The sequence below is a fragment of the Neoarius graeffei genome, chromosome 4, assembly GCF_027579695.1.
Source record: "Neoarius graeffei isolate fNeoGra1 chromosome 4, fNeoGra1.pri, whole genome shotgun sequence".
Classification (NCBI taxonomy): Eukaryota; Metazoa; Chordata; class Actinopteri; order Siluriformes; family Ariidae; genus Neoarius; species Neoarius graeffei.
The window spans coordinates 83,548,311-83,566,317 of NC_083572.1; the positions used below are offsets into that span (position 1 = coordinate 83,548,311).

The following is an 18,007-nucleotide window of genomic DNA, read 5'->3' on the forward strand; positions in this document are numbered from 1 at the left end:
TGTCATCAGCATAACAGTGGAAACTAATACAATGTTTACGAATAATATCACCCAGAGGTAACATATATAGAGAAAAAAGCAGTGGACCCAAGACAGAACCTTGTGGAACACCAAACTTTACCTCAGTATGTCTAGAAATATCACCATTTATATCAACATACTGATAGTGATCAGTTAAATAAGAGCTGAGCCAGGAAAGGGCCGTTCCCTTAACTCCCACAACATTTTCTAGTCTATCCAGAAGAATGGAATGATCAGTGATATCAAATGCTGCACTAAGATCAAGCAACACAAGCAGCGAGACAGCCCTGATCAGACGCCAACAGTAGGTCATTTACTACTTTAACCAGAGCTGTCTCTGTGCTATGATGAGGTCTAAATCCTGACTAATACATTTCATGGATGTTATTCCTATGTAAATATGAGCATAACTGCTGTGCCACAGCTTTTTCAAGGATCTTGGAGATAAAGGGGAGGTTTGATATTGGCTGATAATTGGACAGCTGACAGGGATCGAGGTCAGGTTTTTTAATCAGGGGTTTGATAACTGCTAGTTTAAAGGATTTGGGTACATAGCCAATTGTAAGATAAGAATTTATTATTTTTAGAAGCAGGTCAATTACTTCAGGTATTATCTGTTTGAATAGACGTGTAGGTAAGGGATCTCGTACACAAGTTGAGGCTTTTGATGCCGAGATTAATGAAAGTAATTCAGTTTCTTTTAGGGGAGTAAAACATTCTAATTGATGATCTGATACAGTTATATTGTTAACTACAGGGTCACTTACATTGTCTGACCTTAAATTAGTAGTTTGAATTTTTTGTTGGATATTCCCAATTTTGTCGTTAAAAAAATTCATGAAATCGTTGCTATTACATACTACAGGTGTGCATGTGTCTATAGTGGACTTATTCCTGGTTAATTTTGCTACAGTATTAAATAGGAATCTAGGATTATTTTTGTTATCTTCTATCAGGGAGGAGAGATGTGTTGATCTCGCAGCACTAAGAGCTTTTCTATACTTCAGGAAGCTCTCCTTCCACACTAATTTGAACACTACCAATTTTGTTTGACGCTATTTTTGTTCCAATTTTCGAGTGGTCTGTTTTAAAGTGCGAGTGTCATCATTATACCAGGGTGCTATTTTTTTTGTCTCTGACCATTTTCCTTTTAAGATGAGCTACATTATCTAAAGCAGTGGTCACTAACCTTTTTATGCCCGAGATCCCTAACCTCTGCCTAGATGGCAAGCAAGATCTACCCCTTGAAGCGTTGATAGAAAAAGAAATCCAGACTAGACTGTTTCAAGTTGAGGCTTTTTATTTAGCCTAATTTTAACTGAATAAGATTTAAGATCCTGGTCCAACTTTTTAATTTCTTGTGAGAGCTGACTAAATGACTTAATTTCAGTACAACATACAATGGAAATTAACTATACACAAAAAATATATAGGTCTATATCTGTAGTGAGCAGAATGAATGAACCACCAATGACTCGGATTGTTATTAATATCAACTTATAATATTGTAATGAGAGAGCTGAACTGTTAACATCAGTTGCACTGTCTAGTTTGTATTGTAACACTAAATTAATTAATTTCACAGCAAAATAAAATGGAAATTGTCAACTGAAATTACAACACAACAGTGATATATCACAAATTGTAACTTAAGTGACAAAATGACAACTTCAATTCAACATGAACTGATTTTCTTTAACCATACATACACAATAAAGACAAATATGAACTTGCAGTGATACTACTACCAATGACTGCTGTCATGCTACAGAGGTTACAGTTTATCACGCAACTCAAGTCAATGTGATGGCTGTGACTGAACACGGTCAGTGAGTGCCTTATAGTTAGGTTCATATCACGTATCCTATTACGGCAGGAACAAGCAGTAGTAACATCCATGACCTTACGCTTAAAGCTCGACAAAGGAAAAACTTGACAGCAAGCTAATTAGCATGTTAGCGGCTACAGTCGGTACTCGGCACGTTAAAAGTGGGTCAGCGTTGTAACGACATAACGTTACTGTACACGCAATGCTTATTTAACGGTAACAAACTTGAGCCCTATATGTTGAAATTCCTCTCTTATTCGTTCGTTAATTTATCACACAGTCTTACCTCAGTCAACTTCTTCCCTCCTGTGAAAATTCAACGTCTCAGACGCGGACACGAGTGGGCGGGGGATGCGTTTGATTAAGTCTCCTGATTGGCTGGTGATAGATTGGTGGGCAGGGGATGCGTTTGATTAAGTCTCCTGATTGGCTGGTGATAGATTGGTGTCATTATAGCGCGTCGGAGCGGTTCATGCCAGGCTTGAGTCCGATCCACCACTCCGCGGAAACACTTCAAGAGCTACAGTAACACTGACAGCCAGGTTATATCCTCACGGTTTTATAGGCAATATCATGCTTCCTTTTGTAAAGGGGCGACAGAAATTAAACGGGGGCGGGAATCACAGAAAGGGGGGCGGCCCGCACCTCTAAAACCCTTCGTGGAGAACCCTGAACTGTATTGCGAGGCTATCACCATGGTGACGACGCTCAGAGACGTAAGCCGTAAGCAGCAGGAGTTAAAAGAACCCTGCGACACAGAGGGGGAAAGCTGTAGTGGGCCTATCGGAAGACATGTAATATGAACGCCAATCAGATTTACTGCAGTGTATTTCTGTATAATCTTCCAATTTCTTTCCTCATCCCCCAAGATCGACTGGGAAAGCCTCCGAGATTGACCAGTCGATCGCGATCGACGGGTTGGTGACCTCTGATCTAAAGTATAGCGGAACGTTGACTCTAAGCATTCAGTTGCCTGATCAAGTTCTGCAGGGGCTGACAGTGACCCAATCCAAGTTGATAACTCTGGGAGATCATTTATAAAGCTCTGTGCAGTAGTTGACATGAATGTTTGTTTAATACAGTAGCATGGTGAGGTGCATATATTATTACTCAGACATATTTTGAATGAGATGAGATAATGATCTGAGATAACTTCAGACTGTGGAAGTATGACTATATTTTCTACGTTTAACCCGAATGTTAGTATTAGATCGAGAGTGTGACCACAATTATGGGTCGGTCCTATGACATTCTGATTAATCCCTACTGAATCTAAAATGGACACAAACGCTGCTTTCAAAGGGTCTTCTGGGTTATCGAAGTGAATATTAAAATCTCCGACAACTAAAGCTTTGTCTAAGGAAATAACCAGATCTGAGATAAAATCTGCAAATTCAGAAAGAAACTCAGAATATGGCCCCGGGGGCCTGTAAATAATAAGTAACGGAATTAACTGGGTAGACCTATTTTTCGAGGCTACATACATTGTATGAATATGAAGAACTTCTTCAAATGTGTTAAATTTATAACCAGGTTTTTGTGTTACACCTAGATAATCATTATAAATAACCGCGACACCTCCTCCTCTGCCAGTTAGACGAGGCTGGTGTATATAACTGTATCCAGGAGGACTACCTTCATTTAATGCTATATATTCATTTGGCTTAATCCATGTTTCAGTTAAACAAAGTACATTAAACTCCTGATCAGTAAAGAGTTCATTAACCATTAGCGCTTTAGATGTAAGAGATCTAATATTTAATAGCCCCACCTTTAGATCAAAGATGCTAGCAGCAGCTGTACAGTCAGTATGATCTAATTTTATATCGATTAGGTTACTGGAACAAACTCTCTGGATATTTCTACCTTTTTGTTGAGCTCGGGAAACAGACACAGTCTTGATGTAGTTGACCCTGAGTGACGACTCTGTGCAGCTAGCAGACAGTCAGTTTAGCCTGTTTGTCTGCTCCCTGGCCTTGGCTCTGGATTGTCAGAAATTAACTAGGCCTGTTCTGAGACTATGACCTATGCTGCAGGAAATGAGAGCAGCACCTTCCCGAGTGGGATGGATACCGTTCCGCCCTAACAGGCCAGCAGTGCTCTCAAAATTAGCCCAATTATCTATAAAGCCCACACTGTTTTCAGAACACCACCTGGACAACCAGCAGTTCAGCGACCATAACCTGCTGTAAGCTACATCGCCACGCCACATTGGGATGCGGCCAGAGCATACTACAGCATCGGACATTGCCTTCGCTAATTTAAACACCTCTACAAAGTTACTCTTAGTAACCTCAGACTGACGAAGGCGTATATAATTAGCTCCTGCATGGATAACTATCTTTGAGAACCTGTGCTTGCCTAGGACCCCAAGGTTACCTGCTATGTCCAGCACCCTGGCTCCCAGTATACACCTGACTAAAGCTGCTGGTGCCCCTAAAGGCTGAGCTAATTTCACGTGCCGTATGATAGAGTCCCCTATAACCAGTGCTCTTTCAGGTTTCTCAGTGGGTGCATCACTAAGGAGAGCAAACCTGTTCGACAGGTGACGTGGAGAGGAGTGGTGCTCCCGTGGGCAAGCCTCAGCGGTAGCTTTGGCTCTACGCTTATGTCGCCGAGTCGTCACCCATTCGCCCCACTGTAAGGGCTCTAATGCCGGAGTTGGGGGATTACTAACTCCACCTAGGGCATCCAGACTTTCCCCTACAGAAACTACACTGTTCTCATTCTCACTGGTCTTCTCTAAAGCCTGGATACGCGCTTCTAACACTATAATCTTCTCCGTCAGAGAGCTAACTAATCTGCACTTATCACAAATAAAGCTATCGCTAGCGATGGAGGAAAAATGACTAAACATCCTGCACACAGCACACTGAACAGGCCGAAGGTATACCATGATGAAAAGATTCACGTATCTTAATCGAAGATCTGTTGATATTAAAGCAGATCCGATGTGGATGGCCTCCGCTTGTGGTCTTTTACGCAGGAGGAGAAAAGAAAAAGAAAGCTTCCGGTCTCTGCGTTCTTCCGAAAAAAGAGAGAGAAAAAAACGGAAAAAGGAAAGCGAAAGTGGAAAGTACAAAAAGGAAAGCGACAGTACAATAAAAATGAAGAGGATACTGGAAAATTATTTGTAGAAAAAAAAAGATAAAAGGCCCCTGTCGGCCACTGGGCTTGAACCCAGAACCTTCTTGCTGTGAGGCAACAGTGCTAACCACGACACCACCGTGCCGCCCTATTTCGATATTTAAAGCAATAATTTGATATTTGATGATACCACTGAATTTACACCAATACAGTACGATTTGATTGAATTCAGTAGCCTCCAATCAACATGTGACCAACTTTGCTCAGAATCTGAGGTAGGCTTACTGTTAATTTGCAAATGATGGTGATGTAGAGAAGGATTATTGTAAGTATTATTGGTATTACTGGTAAATCCCCTTCCTCGTCTATTTACACATCAGTTTAAAATTAAGAATATTGTTTAACACGCAAGACGGTGTATTTTTTTTAAATAAATAAATAATTTATAATAAACTATAACGCGTTTAAAGCATTCGACCATTAAAATTTATTCTAGGCTTTAAGTGGCAGGTAAATGAGAGACCCTCGGGTATTTGCTGATGGGCTATGGAAAAGATTTCTGATTGCTTGTTTGTTGTGTCGGTCAAATGGTTTCTTCCTGTTAAAGCAGATGGCTCTTAGCAATGTGTATTGACTAAAAACACTCGACTTTCTTGCTATGGGTAGAGGCCAGTTTGTGAGACTTGATGCAAAACATTGATTAGCCTCCAAAATAGAAAGGCCAGATTACATTAAGCTGAAAATCCATGATCGAAGCTTGTAGCGCTCTGGGACAGACTCCTTCGGGCAGATGAGAAGATTAGCTTGTACAAGAGTGTTAGAGTGTGGAAATCAGTGAAAATGATCCAGGATATAGCAATTTATCAGGGAAAAAATTGTTTTATGGGCATATACGGTTGCCAGTGGCTCGCTTGATGAGAGTAATGGATGATGAGAGTAATGATGGCAGCAGCTACGATTCTGAAATGAACAGAAACATCTTAACTATAAAGCAGTTTTGTTAAAACTCATGAGTTTTCCAAGAAAACACTGATGCCAAACATACTAAAGCAGCTCTGAGGTTTTGACGGACTAAACAGTTATTTATCCCCCACCCGGTGGATATAGAAACGACGTCCGTTGGTCCGTCCGGTCACGTTTTTGTTTCCGGGCCATATCTTTAAAGCTACTGAAGAGATCTTCATGAAACTGTGTATACATATAAAGCAACATGTGAACTGGTGCCTTTTGCTATTTTGGATTTTTGAAAAAAAGTATTTTTAAAATTTTTACATAAATTGATTTTGACTTGGGGCGGCACGGTGGTGTAGTGGTTAGCACTGTCGCCTCACAGCAAGAAGGTCCGGGTTCGAGCCCCGTAGCCGGCAAGGGCCTTTCTGTGTGGAGTTTGCATGTTCTCCCCGTGTCCGCGTGGGTTTCCTCCGGGTGCTCCGGTTTCCCCCACAGTCCAAAGACATGCAGGTTAGGTTAACTGGTGACTCGAAATTGACCGTAGGTGTGAATGTGAGTGTGAATGGTTGTCTGTGTCTGTGTCAGCCCTGTGATGACCTGGCGACTTGTCCAGGGTGTACCCCGCCTTTCGCCCGTAGTCAGCTGGGATAGGCTCCAGCTTGCCCGCGACCCTGTAGAACAGGATAAAGCGGCTAGAGATAATGAGATGAGAATGAGATGATTTTGACTTCATGAACACGATTTTAAGAACAAAGAGAATCCACCGTGAAACATGGCGACATGCTCGAACTGGGAAATGGAAAAGAGTGGATTACATATGCACCACCAAGTGGGTTTCAAGATTTGTCCATTCTTGTCGAGTGTATATTGGACCCTCATCCTTATTCGATACTGATCATCGGTTACTAGTGATGAATATTGAATTCCCAAGTACAAAACGAGAATTACATCACCAATTGAACAAGATATGTACACGTAATAAAAAGCCAGTGGTTGATTTGCGGGCACTAAGGATGTAGACAAGGTGGACAAGAATCTCCATGCTTGTTCAACTACTACTTTGACTACATTCTGAAAGTGGCCGCCTATGAAATTGACAAAGCCTTTCCTGATGGCTGGGGTATCAATCTCGAATTCAATATCCTGTATATGTGCACCAACAGGGAGCAGCGGCGTGGTGGAAGAATGCGTGGAGTGGAGATAATGAGGTGGATACTTTATGCAGATGCTGCTGCTCTTTTCTGTAAAACAACGAGTGAGGCACAGCAACTTCTCACCATAATAGATAATGTGTGCCAACAATTTGGGCTTCAAATTTCATTCAAGAAGACCAAAACACAGGTATTTAATGATGACGATCTTGCAAAACAGCCAACACTATTCAGCATTAACAGTCAAGTCGTGGAAAATGTCAGAGAATTCATGTACCTAGGGCAAATGATGACAACAGAGGAAAAGGGATGTTTCACTGAAATTCGTGTGGCCAGGACAAATGCAAAATTCAATGAACTTTGCACTGTCTTAACGGACAACAATGTCAACCTGTGCACAAGACGGAAAATCCTGGAAGCGTATGTTAGATCGCGGTTAATTTATGGTACACAAGCATGGTTTCCTAACGAACAACAACTAAATAGACTTGAAGTTTGTTGGCACCAGATACTACGGAGCATGGTAAAAGGAGGGTGGAAAAGAAAGTAACAGAAGATTCAGAAGAAGTTTACAGCTTTGTCTACACAAATGATGAAATCCAGAATATCATGAAGACGATACCCCTCAGAGATTTCATTTACTCACAATATCTGAAGTACATTGCGCATATATGTAGAGCTGACAACACTGCAATCACAAAGAAGGTCCTATTTGCGAAGCCGAGTAGGAGATATTACAGGGATCCATGGATAAAGATCGGATGGTTGTTGGGAACATCAGTGGTAGAGGTCTGTGCGGGACAGACTTTTCAGTCCCGCTCCCACATTGTGCAGTCCCGCTCCCGCCCGCTCCCGCAAAGAATTATGATTTTCAGTCCTGCTCCCGCCCGTACCTGCCATATTTTGTCCCGCTCCCGCCCACAAATCCCGCATGATGCAGACGTTCGCGTTATTTCTCATGAAAGTTCTTGTCATTGGCTTGGGGAATTAAACATGCTGAGCTTAGCTGAGCTCTCCACTGACTGATCCTTCACCTAGCGCACGTAGCGAGGGTGCGCGTTGCCAGGCGGCATGCGCAGCTGAGGCTTTACAGAGATACCCAACACACCTACCAAAATCTACAGTGGATATTAAGAATATTGTACATTGCACATAGCTTATATGTCACTCCTCACATTTACATTCTAGGAAATACAAGTAGGCCTATAAGAAATTAATATAATTTAAAGACACAGCGTGATGGTGCCCCGCCCCCTACTTTCTTTTTAAAGCAGCACTTACTTCTGAAGCACTGTGAGCTTCACTAGAGGAGCTCTGCTCTTCTGCCATGATCGGAGATCTCAAACACGGAAGAGCGGAAAAGAATCGGAAACATACGCGAGATTAGACCACATCCGCAAATTTAGGCATCTTAAAATGTTTTTATTAATGCCAAATAAAATATCCAGCACAAATTATATATGATAGACATAAATTAATAATTTATAAATTTTATTTTAAACACGTTTTTAGTTAGCGGGACTGCAGCTTATCACCTCTCCCACCCGCTCCTGCATTGTGCACTCCCCCTCCCGCCCCCGCCCGCAATGAGCTTTCAAAATTTGTCCCGCGCCGCACTGCTTTGCGTCGGGTCCCGCGGGACTCCCGTGGGAGTGCAGGGCTCTAATCAGTGGACCAGGCAAAGAGATTGACACAGTCCAAAAAGGAGTTCAGCAGAGTGATCCACCAGCGATTCACTCTGGCTCTTCGTTGACTAGGTCAACAACAGAGAAAATAAACTGTACTGTACTTCGTTTCTAAGAGCAGTGTTCGTTTCCGGAGCGCATATCCAAAACTATTCATGATACGGATTTGAAACTTGGTATACATGTTAACAAGGTGATGTAGATGTGCCTTTTCATACTAAGAAATCTGAGACATTTTAATTTTTCATTTTTCCATGGAAACAATTTCAGACTTAGTCTCTCAGGTTAGTCTTTGGGGTAGGTTTTGTTTCCGGAGCAGAACTTGAAAACTATGAGTGGTGTGGTCTTGAAAGTTGGTATATGTGTTGATGAAGTAATGTATATGTGCCTTTTAATACTAAGAAATGTGAGAAATTTTAATTGTTAGCTCAGCTGGACCAAAGGTCCGGTGGGTTTATGCCATGGGCTGCTGAGGTCAGTGTAAAGAGAGAGGGTTGGTTTCCTGCAGCAGAACTTGAAAAATGTGACAAATAATATCTTGAAACTTGGTATATAGTTGGTATATAGGGCAGGGGATATAGGTGACTCTGTCTTCTTGTCCTTTTTACTCATGGGCAGTGTTTTAAGACAGTGTTGAGGGGAAGATATAAACGAAGAGTGGAGAACAAAGATGTATAATACGCTTATACAGTACCAGTCAGAAGTTTGGACACCCCTTCTAATTCAATGTTTTTCTTTATTTTTATTAATTAAAAGACACTTCATGTCTTAAAGTAATGATCAATGTCGTCTCTCTTTACTTAGTTAAACGGTTCTTGACATACTATGGATTACTATAGTTGTGGAATAGAGCTATTTACTGTATTATTTCCTGTTTGATCTCAAACACATGAAGAAGGCAAGAAATTGCACTAATTAAATTTTGACGAGACACATCTGTTAATTGAAAAGCATTCCAGGTGACAACCTCATGAATCTGGTTAAGATAATGCCAATAGTGTGCAAAATGTCACTGAGGTAAACGGTGGCTACGCTGAAGAATCTAAAATATGAAACGTTTTGTTTACCACATAATTCCATATATTATGGAAACAAGTGTTTTACTGGGAAATACAACCCCAATTCCAAAACGTTGGGACACTGTGTAAAACATAAATGTAAAAAATTTTAAGATTTGCAAATCTTGGAAACACTATATTTCATTGAAAATAGTACAAAGACAACATCTCAGATGTTGAAATTGAGAAATTTTACTGTTTTTTGAGAAATATATGCTCATTTTGAATTTGATGTCAGCAACGTGTTTCAGAAAAGTTGGGACGGGGCAACAAAAGACTGAAAAAGATGTGTAAATCTAAAAAAAAATAATTTGGTTAATTGGCAACAGGTCAGTAACATGATTGAGTATAAAAAGAGCATCCCAGAGAGGCGGAGTCTCTCAGAAGTAAAGATAGGGAGGGGTTCATTGCTCTGTGAAAGACTGCGTGGGCAAACAGTGGAACAATTTAAGAATGACATTCTTCAATGTAAAATTGCAAAGAATTTGGGGATCATGTCATCTATGGTACATAACATCATTAAAAAATTCAGAGAATCTGGAGAAATCTCTGTATGCAAGAGACAAGGCTGAAAACTGACATTGGATGCCTGTGATCTCTAGGCCCTCAGGTGATACTGCATTAAAAGCAGACATGTGTCTGTAGTGGAAATCACTGTATGGGCTCAGGAACACTTCAGAAACCATCGTCTGTGAAAACAGTTCATTACTGCATCCACAAACGCAAGTTAAAACCAGATATAAACAATATCCAAAAACACTGCCACCTTCTCTGGGCCCGAGCTCTTTTACGATGGACTGAGGCAAAGTGGAAAATTGTCCCGAGGTCTGGCAAATCAAAAGCAGAAATTCTTTTTAGAAATCATGGACGCCACATCCTCCAGGCTAAAGAGGAGAGGGACCATCCGGCTTGTTATCAGTGCACAGCTCAAAAGCCAGCATCTGTGATGGTATGAGGGTGCATTAGTGCACATGACATGGGGAGCTTGTACATTTGGGAAGGCCTCATTAATGCTGAATGATATATACACGTTTCAGAGTAATAAGCTGCCATCCAGACAAAATCTTTTTCAGGGAAGGCCTTCCTTCTTTCAGCAAGACAATGCCAAACCGCTTTCTGCACATATTAAAACTGCATGGCTCTGTAGTAAAAGAGTCCAGGTGCTAAACTGGCCTGTCTGCAATCCAGACCTGTCTCCCATTTAAAACATTTGGCACATTATGAAGTGCAAAATATGAAAAAGGAGACCCTGGATTGTTGAGCAACTGAAATTGTACGGTATATCAGACAAGAATGGGACAACGTTCCTCTTTCAAAACTAAAGCAATTGGTTTCCTCAGTTCCCAAACGTTTACAGAGTGTTGTTAAAAGTAGAGGTGATGCAACACAGTGGTAAACATGCCCCTGTCCTAACTTTTCTGAAACATGTTACTGACATCAAATTCAAAATGAGAATATATTTTTCAAAAAACAATAAAATTTCTCAGTTTCAACATCTGATATGTTGTCTTTGTACTATTATCAATGAAATATAGGGTTTCCATGATTTGCAACTCTTCACATTCTGTTTTTATTTATGTTCTACACAGTGTCCCAACTTTTTTGGAATTGGGGTTGTACACCACTCATATTTTTCATACGAGCTACATCCAGGACATGGAGAAACAAAACCGTGACACAGATTTCTATCTGTCACTCGTGAGGAAATCGATGAATTGTTTTGATAAATTTGAGTACTTTTTGTTTGTGAATGTGCCAGTATAATAAAAAGAAAATCAGGCGTTAGCTTGAAGATATGAAGTTTATCTTCTTGTGTTGAAAAACTCGTATTTTTCATACAAAATACATCCCAGACCTGAGTGACATTTAAATAATAATGCCTGGCTTTTTTTTTTGTGGTATATCAGATATATTCCATTCAGCTAGCATGATATTGAACAAGTCAAATATGAGTTCAGTATCATGCTAGCTGAATAAAATATATCTGATATACCACGAAAAAAAGCCAGCCAACATTATTAATATACATACACACACTTCATATCAGCATGCTCAAAGGCCAATGCTAGCTTACCCGCGACTCAGTGTTGTTAGCATGGCAGTCCAGTTACCTTCCAGCCAGCGTAGCAGTAGCAAAGGCCAATGCTAGCTTACCCGCGACTCGGTGCTGTTAGCGCAGCAGTCCAGTTACCTTCCAGCCAGCATAGCAGTAGTGTTCGTGAAGGCCAATGCTAGCTTACCCGCGACTTGGTGCTGCTAGCGTGCCAGTCCAGTTACCTTCCAGCCAGCATAGCAGTAGTGTTAGTCAAGGCCAGTGGTAGCTTACCTGCGACTCGGTGCTGTTAGTGCGGCAGTCCAGTTACCTTCCAGCCGGCGTAGCAGTAGTGTTGGTGAAGACCAACTCTAGCTTACCCGCAACTTGGTGCTGTTGGTGCAGCAGTCCAGTTACCTTCTAGCTGGTGTAGTGTTAGCGAAGGCCACTGCTAGTGCAGTCAAGCCGGATATTATTATTTTCCCTGTGTAATTTACTTAGTTACTTTTAAAATCAACATCGACAACTACACACAAAGGAGCGACCTGGCAGCCAAAATACCTTCTGCTTTTAACGAAGCAAACCTCGCGGCCATGTTTGTTTACAAATCGTCAGTCACTCGCTAGCGTGGCAGTTTTACATCTCCGACATGTCTCTCTTCCAGTTTTTTGATGTCCGTTGGTATGTTTTTCTCTTGTAAATATGCGTGAAGAATATATAATGAAGTTTTGGTAGCCTTTCGGGTGTTCAGCACGTCTTCAGTTTATTTATTTAGTGCTTAATTATAGCATAGCTAATTCTAGCAGTAGCACTAGATTAGCCTCGTCTTCTCTCTCTCCCAGCCGACAAATAAACGATTGTGTGCACGCGCAGCAGAAAAGTTTTGTCATTGGATCTTCGCATGAGCTCTGACGTGTAGCGTCGTGTTGTCTTGACGACGTGCAATATTCTAACAATATTACACGCTCATTCTCCACTGGGGAGAGTGGCGTAATACATGGAGGATAAGGGATTATAATAACAATGTTGCATGCCTTCAATAAACCCGCTAGAAGGGAACAGAATACATATGTTATTTACCAGCTGGGAGGTCCGTATCGTGAAATACCGTGACCGAGGTCTTGAAAGAAAAACCTCTGAATGAGTAGGGGTGTCCAAACTTTTGACGGATACTGTACAAACGCAAAGGGGAAATCTGTCACACACGGTTCGTGCTGTAATATTTTTAAACGTGAGTTAACCTGCTGTTTTACTCTGTGATGTAGCTTTCAATATTTTGTTTTATAAGGACCCATTTCTAGCTTTCCTTGCTGAAACGGTGATCTACAATGAGAAAGTAATATAAATTTGATGATGTAATGCAAAACAAATGCAATAATGAAGACTGATGATGAACCTGCATTTGTAACTTTTATTAATAATGATCGTTCTAGCGTGATTATTATAATAATACTAATTGTACTCATTGTATTATTATTGCCTTTGTTAAATGTCTGGTTAATCGTGCGCATTTTCATAAATGTTTATTTTTACATTACTTTTATTTAATACTGGGCGATATGATATGACAGTTTGTGTAGTTATCAGAGATCATTGCAGTTATCATCAGTGCTTTTAGAAACACTGATCAAATCCATCCATTACAGTGAAAATGTTTTTATTTTTGATTCAGTCTTGTGATACAATTGTTCCTCATTTATTTTCTTTCAATAATTAGTTTTGTAGTTTCTATAAGGAATAGAAAAGCAACAGCAGCATACACATGGTGCAAAGTAAAGCGGATTATTTTCCTCGAACAGCACGTCCCAAAGCGGTTTTATTTTTCATATACTACAGTGGTTTGCCGAGGAAATTTTGATTTATTAACAAATGACACTTCATACGTTTTATCCACTTTAACGTTGCGGAACACTAGGCAAGTTACTTCCTGTTGTCACGGTCACCCTCTGTCCTGAAGACAGTTCCTTGACGAGAAACTTATTGACTCGTAAGCATGGGCGCCGCCAGGGGGGGAAAGGTTAGAACAATTCTAGGGGCCCAGCACTGCCATGGGGCCCTTTAAAGGAACAGTCCACCGTATTTCCATAATGAAATATGCTCTTACCTGAATTGAGACGAGCTGCTCCGTACCTCTCCGAGCTTTGCGCGACCTCCCAGTTAGTCAGACGCAGTCAGACGCGCTGTCACTCCTGTTAGCAATGTAGCTAGGCTCAGTATGGCCAACGGTATTTTTTGGGGCTGTAGTTAGATGTGACCAAACTCTTCCGCGTTTTTCCTGTTTACATAAGTTTATATGACCAGTGATATGAAACAAGTTCAGTTAAAAAAATTGAAACGTAGCGATTTTCTATGCTATGGAAAGTCCGCACTATAATGACAGGCGTACTAACACCTTCTTTGCGCTTCGGCAGCGCATTGATACGGAGCTCAGATATCAATGCGCTGCCGAAGTGCGCAGAAGGTGTTAGTACGCCTGTCATTATAGTGCGGACTTTCCATAGCATAGAAAATCGCTACGTTTCAATTTGTGTAACTGAACTTGTTTCATATCACTGGTCATATAAACCTATGTAAACAGGAAAAATGCGGAAGAGTTTGGTCGCATCTAACTACAGCCCCAAAAAATACCATTGGCCATGCTGAGCCTAGCTACATTGCTAACAGGAGTGACAGCGCGTCTGACTGCGTCTGACTGACTGGGAGGTCGCGCAAAGCTCGGATAGGTACGGAGCAGCTCGTCTCAATTCAGGTAAGAGCATATTTCATTATGGAAATACGGTGGACTGTTCCTTTAAGGGGCTGATAATATGCTTTTAATGATTTTAATAAGACTTTTGAAATAACAACAATGCAATATTCCATCTGGTAAAATGAGCTAATTGAACAAGGTTGTCTATTTCTTGAGTTCTTCAACATATTGTCGTTTAACCCTCCCCCTTTTGCGAAATGGTACGGTCCAGTTCTGGTAGAAGCGCGATGCGTTAAATCTGTGTGCTGATCAGTGCAACGCTACTTGCTGCTGTGTCGCGGTGCAGCAGCAGCCAGCCAGCAGTGGAGTGCGTACAGTCTATGATCGCTAAATATGAAGAGTGGCTGTCAAAAACGTAAAGAAAGGCAGCTGAAAGCTGAGAGGGACCGGAGAGGCAGGCAACTGGTCACTCAGTTTTTCCCAAAGAAAGGTAGCTATCGCTCACATGTGTGTTCAAAATATTAGCGAATGGTAAATGAACAGTATGAACATGAAAATGAGTGCTGCCTAAAAGAAAGCATAAACTCTCAGTGGATTTCTTGCAGTGCATTATGTTGTATGAAATAACTGTTGCCTAGTTATTAATCAAGGCAGGAAATTGTGATTACTGATGTTTTCTGGAACTCTCTGGCACTGAAGTAGCCTATAAAGAATGTATATCTTATAAATCCATACAGATACAGTGATGCATGCAAGTTGTGTCAACACGAATGAACTCCATACTAAGTAGCCCAATTTTGCGCACTTGAATGAAGAAGAGTTCAAAGCAGTGTGTTAAATAATGTTGGTTATGTTTATTTACAGTCAACTCAATAATAACTGCTGCATCATTCACCATTTTATTTCCTTTTTTCTTTTTATGTATGGGCTTGTATTGGCCTGAATTATGTCTGGGCTTATACTGCCATCTACTGGTCAAACAATATAAAAGTGTAAATTAGAAAACAAGGTCAAAAACTCCTGGTCCATGGAGGGGCAACCAATAGTCTAACTCTGCTTACGCTCAAATTTCTGTCTAGACACACTTTGCTTTGAACATATTCCCTTTTTGCAGAACAGTACACACAGCTTTCTACCTAACACATAACAATCCATGGGATTTCCATAGGTATTTTGATGCTGGGTAGAAAACTTTTTCTATGATTTATTAGCAGTCACATCACACATTTCACTACCAATTGTCCTAGCACAAGAAGGCATGTGGCAAAATCTTGAATTTTCATTTGTGATTGTAAATGCACCAGAATTAGTCACTGACCAGTTGTCATCTAGTCCCTGGTAGGTTAATACATAAAATGTAATAACAAAGTCACAAACTCAAGGTCCATGGGCTATCAAAAGTCAAATAATGACAATAGTGCAATTGTGACGAGGGTGGGCAAAGTTGGGGGGCCCAAAATTCTAATCTTTCATGGGGCCCAAAATTTCTGGCGGCGCCCCTGCTCGTAAGAGTGCTGCTGTCACTGGTGAAATGATTAGACGTTTTTCTTCATGACACATTCTCAGATTTGTAATCAGTTTATTATTATATAATTAGATTACGTTTATCATGCAAGTCCCTGTGAATTAGCTCTTTCTCGAGAAACAATAACGTATTAGCCTGAGCACGTGAAATTAAACGCGGTTCTGCTGTTAATCTCGCACTACGTTTGTTTAATTATCATTTACACAGTGTATGGTGTATCACGGAGTTGTTGTTGTTGTCATATCGCCCATCCCCACTTTTAATCATGGTATGATTTTTTTTTCCCTTTTTTAATTTATTTATTAATTTTAATTTTTTTTTTTTTTTTGTGTGTGTGTGTGTGTGTTTAATAAGCACCCCTCCCCTCCCTCCCCTGCTCTCTCCCTGTGCTAGCTGTCTTTTATTCTCCAGCTTTGATGCTATCGGATCTCTCATGATCTTCAGTATGGCTGAGTGACATCTGGCCTGAACTTTGACCTCTGCTGTTTATTGTTTAGCAGGCAGACGCCGTTCCTCCCCCTGCTCCCATAATCCCTGTGATCCCTATCGCGCCAGTCCCAGCTGAGACCACTGTCATCCCTGCACCCACGTCACAGGTCTCTCTCTTTCTCTCTCTCTCTCTCTCACACTCTCTCTCTCTCTCTCTCTCTCTCTCTCATGTATTCGCTCCTCCCACTTCCATGATGCTCATGTTAAGTTTGAGAGGTTAATATGAGAATGCCATGTTATGTTATTGATGCGCACTTGCACTTTCAGAGCAATCATATGCGTGATGCAGAAGGGTTTAGTTTGGCTTGGCTTGTTGTGTTATTGCTTCAGAGTTGTATATTCTGCAGTATGTTATGCCGTTTATGGACCCAGTCTGTGCTGTTAATCTGTTATAAATGCCTGTTTAAGACGCTATCATCATGCCTAGAGTAAGTGACTCTTGTGTTCCGTTAATTATGGTGACATACATGCTGCTGCTTGGGCTTTTTAATTTAATTTTATTCAATTTTTTTAATTTCCAAGCCATGAGAGAATGTGCATTAGTGTGGTGTGGCGTGAGCATGCTAGTCTGTGCCCATCAGTGTACAGATGATGACTTATATATTTGCTTTGCAGGCAAGCCCGGCCCCGGTGTTGGTGAACACAGACAGCCTTGACACTTCTCCCTATGTGAGCCCATATGTGAGTGCCAACTATATTTAAATCTCTTCCCCCACAGGTCATGCGTTTTGTGATTTATATTAATGTCACGTCATTGAATATCTGCTACTTAACTGTTATTCCACAAAATCGAGTCGTACATGAGCTGATAGCCGACGAAGCGTAGCGTCGAGTCGGCTCTAAGCCATGCACGACGAGATTGAGTGGAATAACTTTTATTCTATCCACATTCACTGGATTTTGAGAAGCAGAGGATTTTTATTTTTAGTTTTTGCATCTTCGATAAATAAAAACTTTTTGTACAAAACATCGGACATGATAATTTCCGCTTAGAATGTAAACAAACCGGCGAAATGACAGGAGCAGTTTGTGCAAAATGCTATAATAATAATTCTTGAAAAATAAAAAAAGATACGTTCTTACTATCAAATACTTTCAGTCCATATTTTGTTGCTTTTTTGGGAGAGGGGTTCTTCTTCTTCCTTCTCCTCTTTAGGTCCTGTGTCTGAAATCGCTCACTTGTTCACTACTCCCTACTCCCTGTATAGGGAATTACTGTATAGAGGACTATATAGTGAACTTGCTGGTAAAATGAAAAAACACTTTCGGACACTAGTCCGTCGCGCTGGTATTTACGTCATTACTGTTGCACAATTAAATATAGATGAAAGTCTTCCGGGTTTACCCGGAAATCCGGATATTTGACAAAACTCTTGAAAATCTCCGGTTTTCCGAATGGAGAAATTTATTTTTCGGATTTTTCGCGTTCCGTTTCATAGAAATTCGGTTTTGCGATCGCGCGTCTTATTTACGTTCGGCGACAGGGCGCCG

General features: G+C 40.9%; 1 protein-coding gene across 10 annotated transcripts in view; it reads left to right on the forward strand.

The window, feature by feature from the left end:
* dlg1a (discs large MAGUK scaffold protein 1a) overlaps positions 1 to 18,007 on the forward strand; it is a 430,819-nt gene that overhangs the window by 291,880 nt on the left and 120,932 nt on the right. For 6 of the 10 annotated variants that reach the window (XM_060919862.1, XM_060919864.1, XM_060919863.1 and 3 more), the window contains 2 exons: positions 16,525 to 16,623; positions 17,132 to 17,197. The exons of 1 other annotated variant lie outside the window; for it this stretch is intronic. In XM_060919862.1, the coding sequence (XP_060775845.1) occupies positions 16,525 to 16,623; positions 17,132 to 17,197 (165 nt within the window). The remainder of the gene's footprint in view (positions 1 to 16,524; positions 16,624 to 17,131; positions 17,198 to 18,007) is intronic. 3 more of the 10 variants (XM_060919870.1, XM_060919872.1, XM_060919867.1) reach the window with 2 other exon arrangements.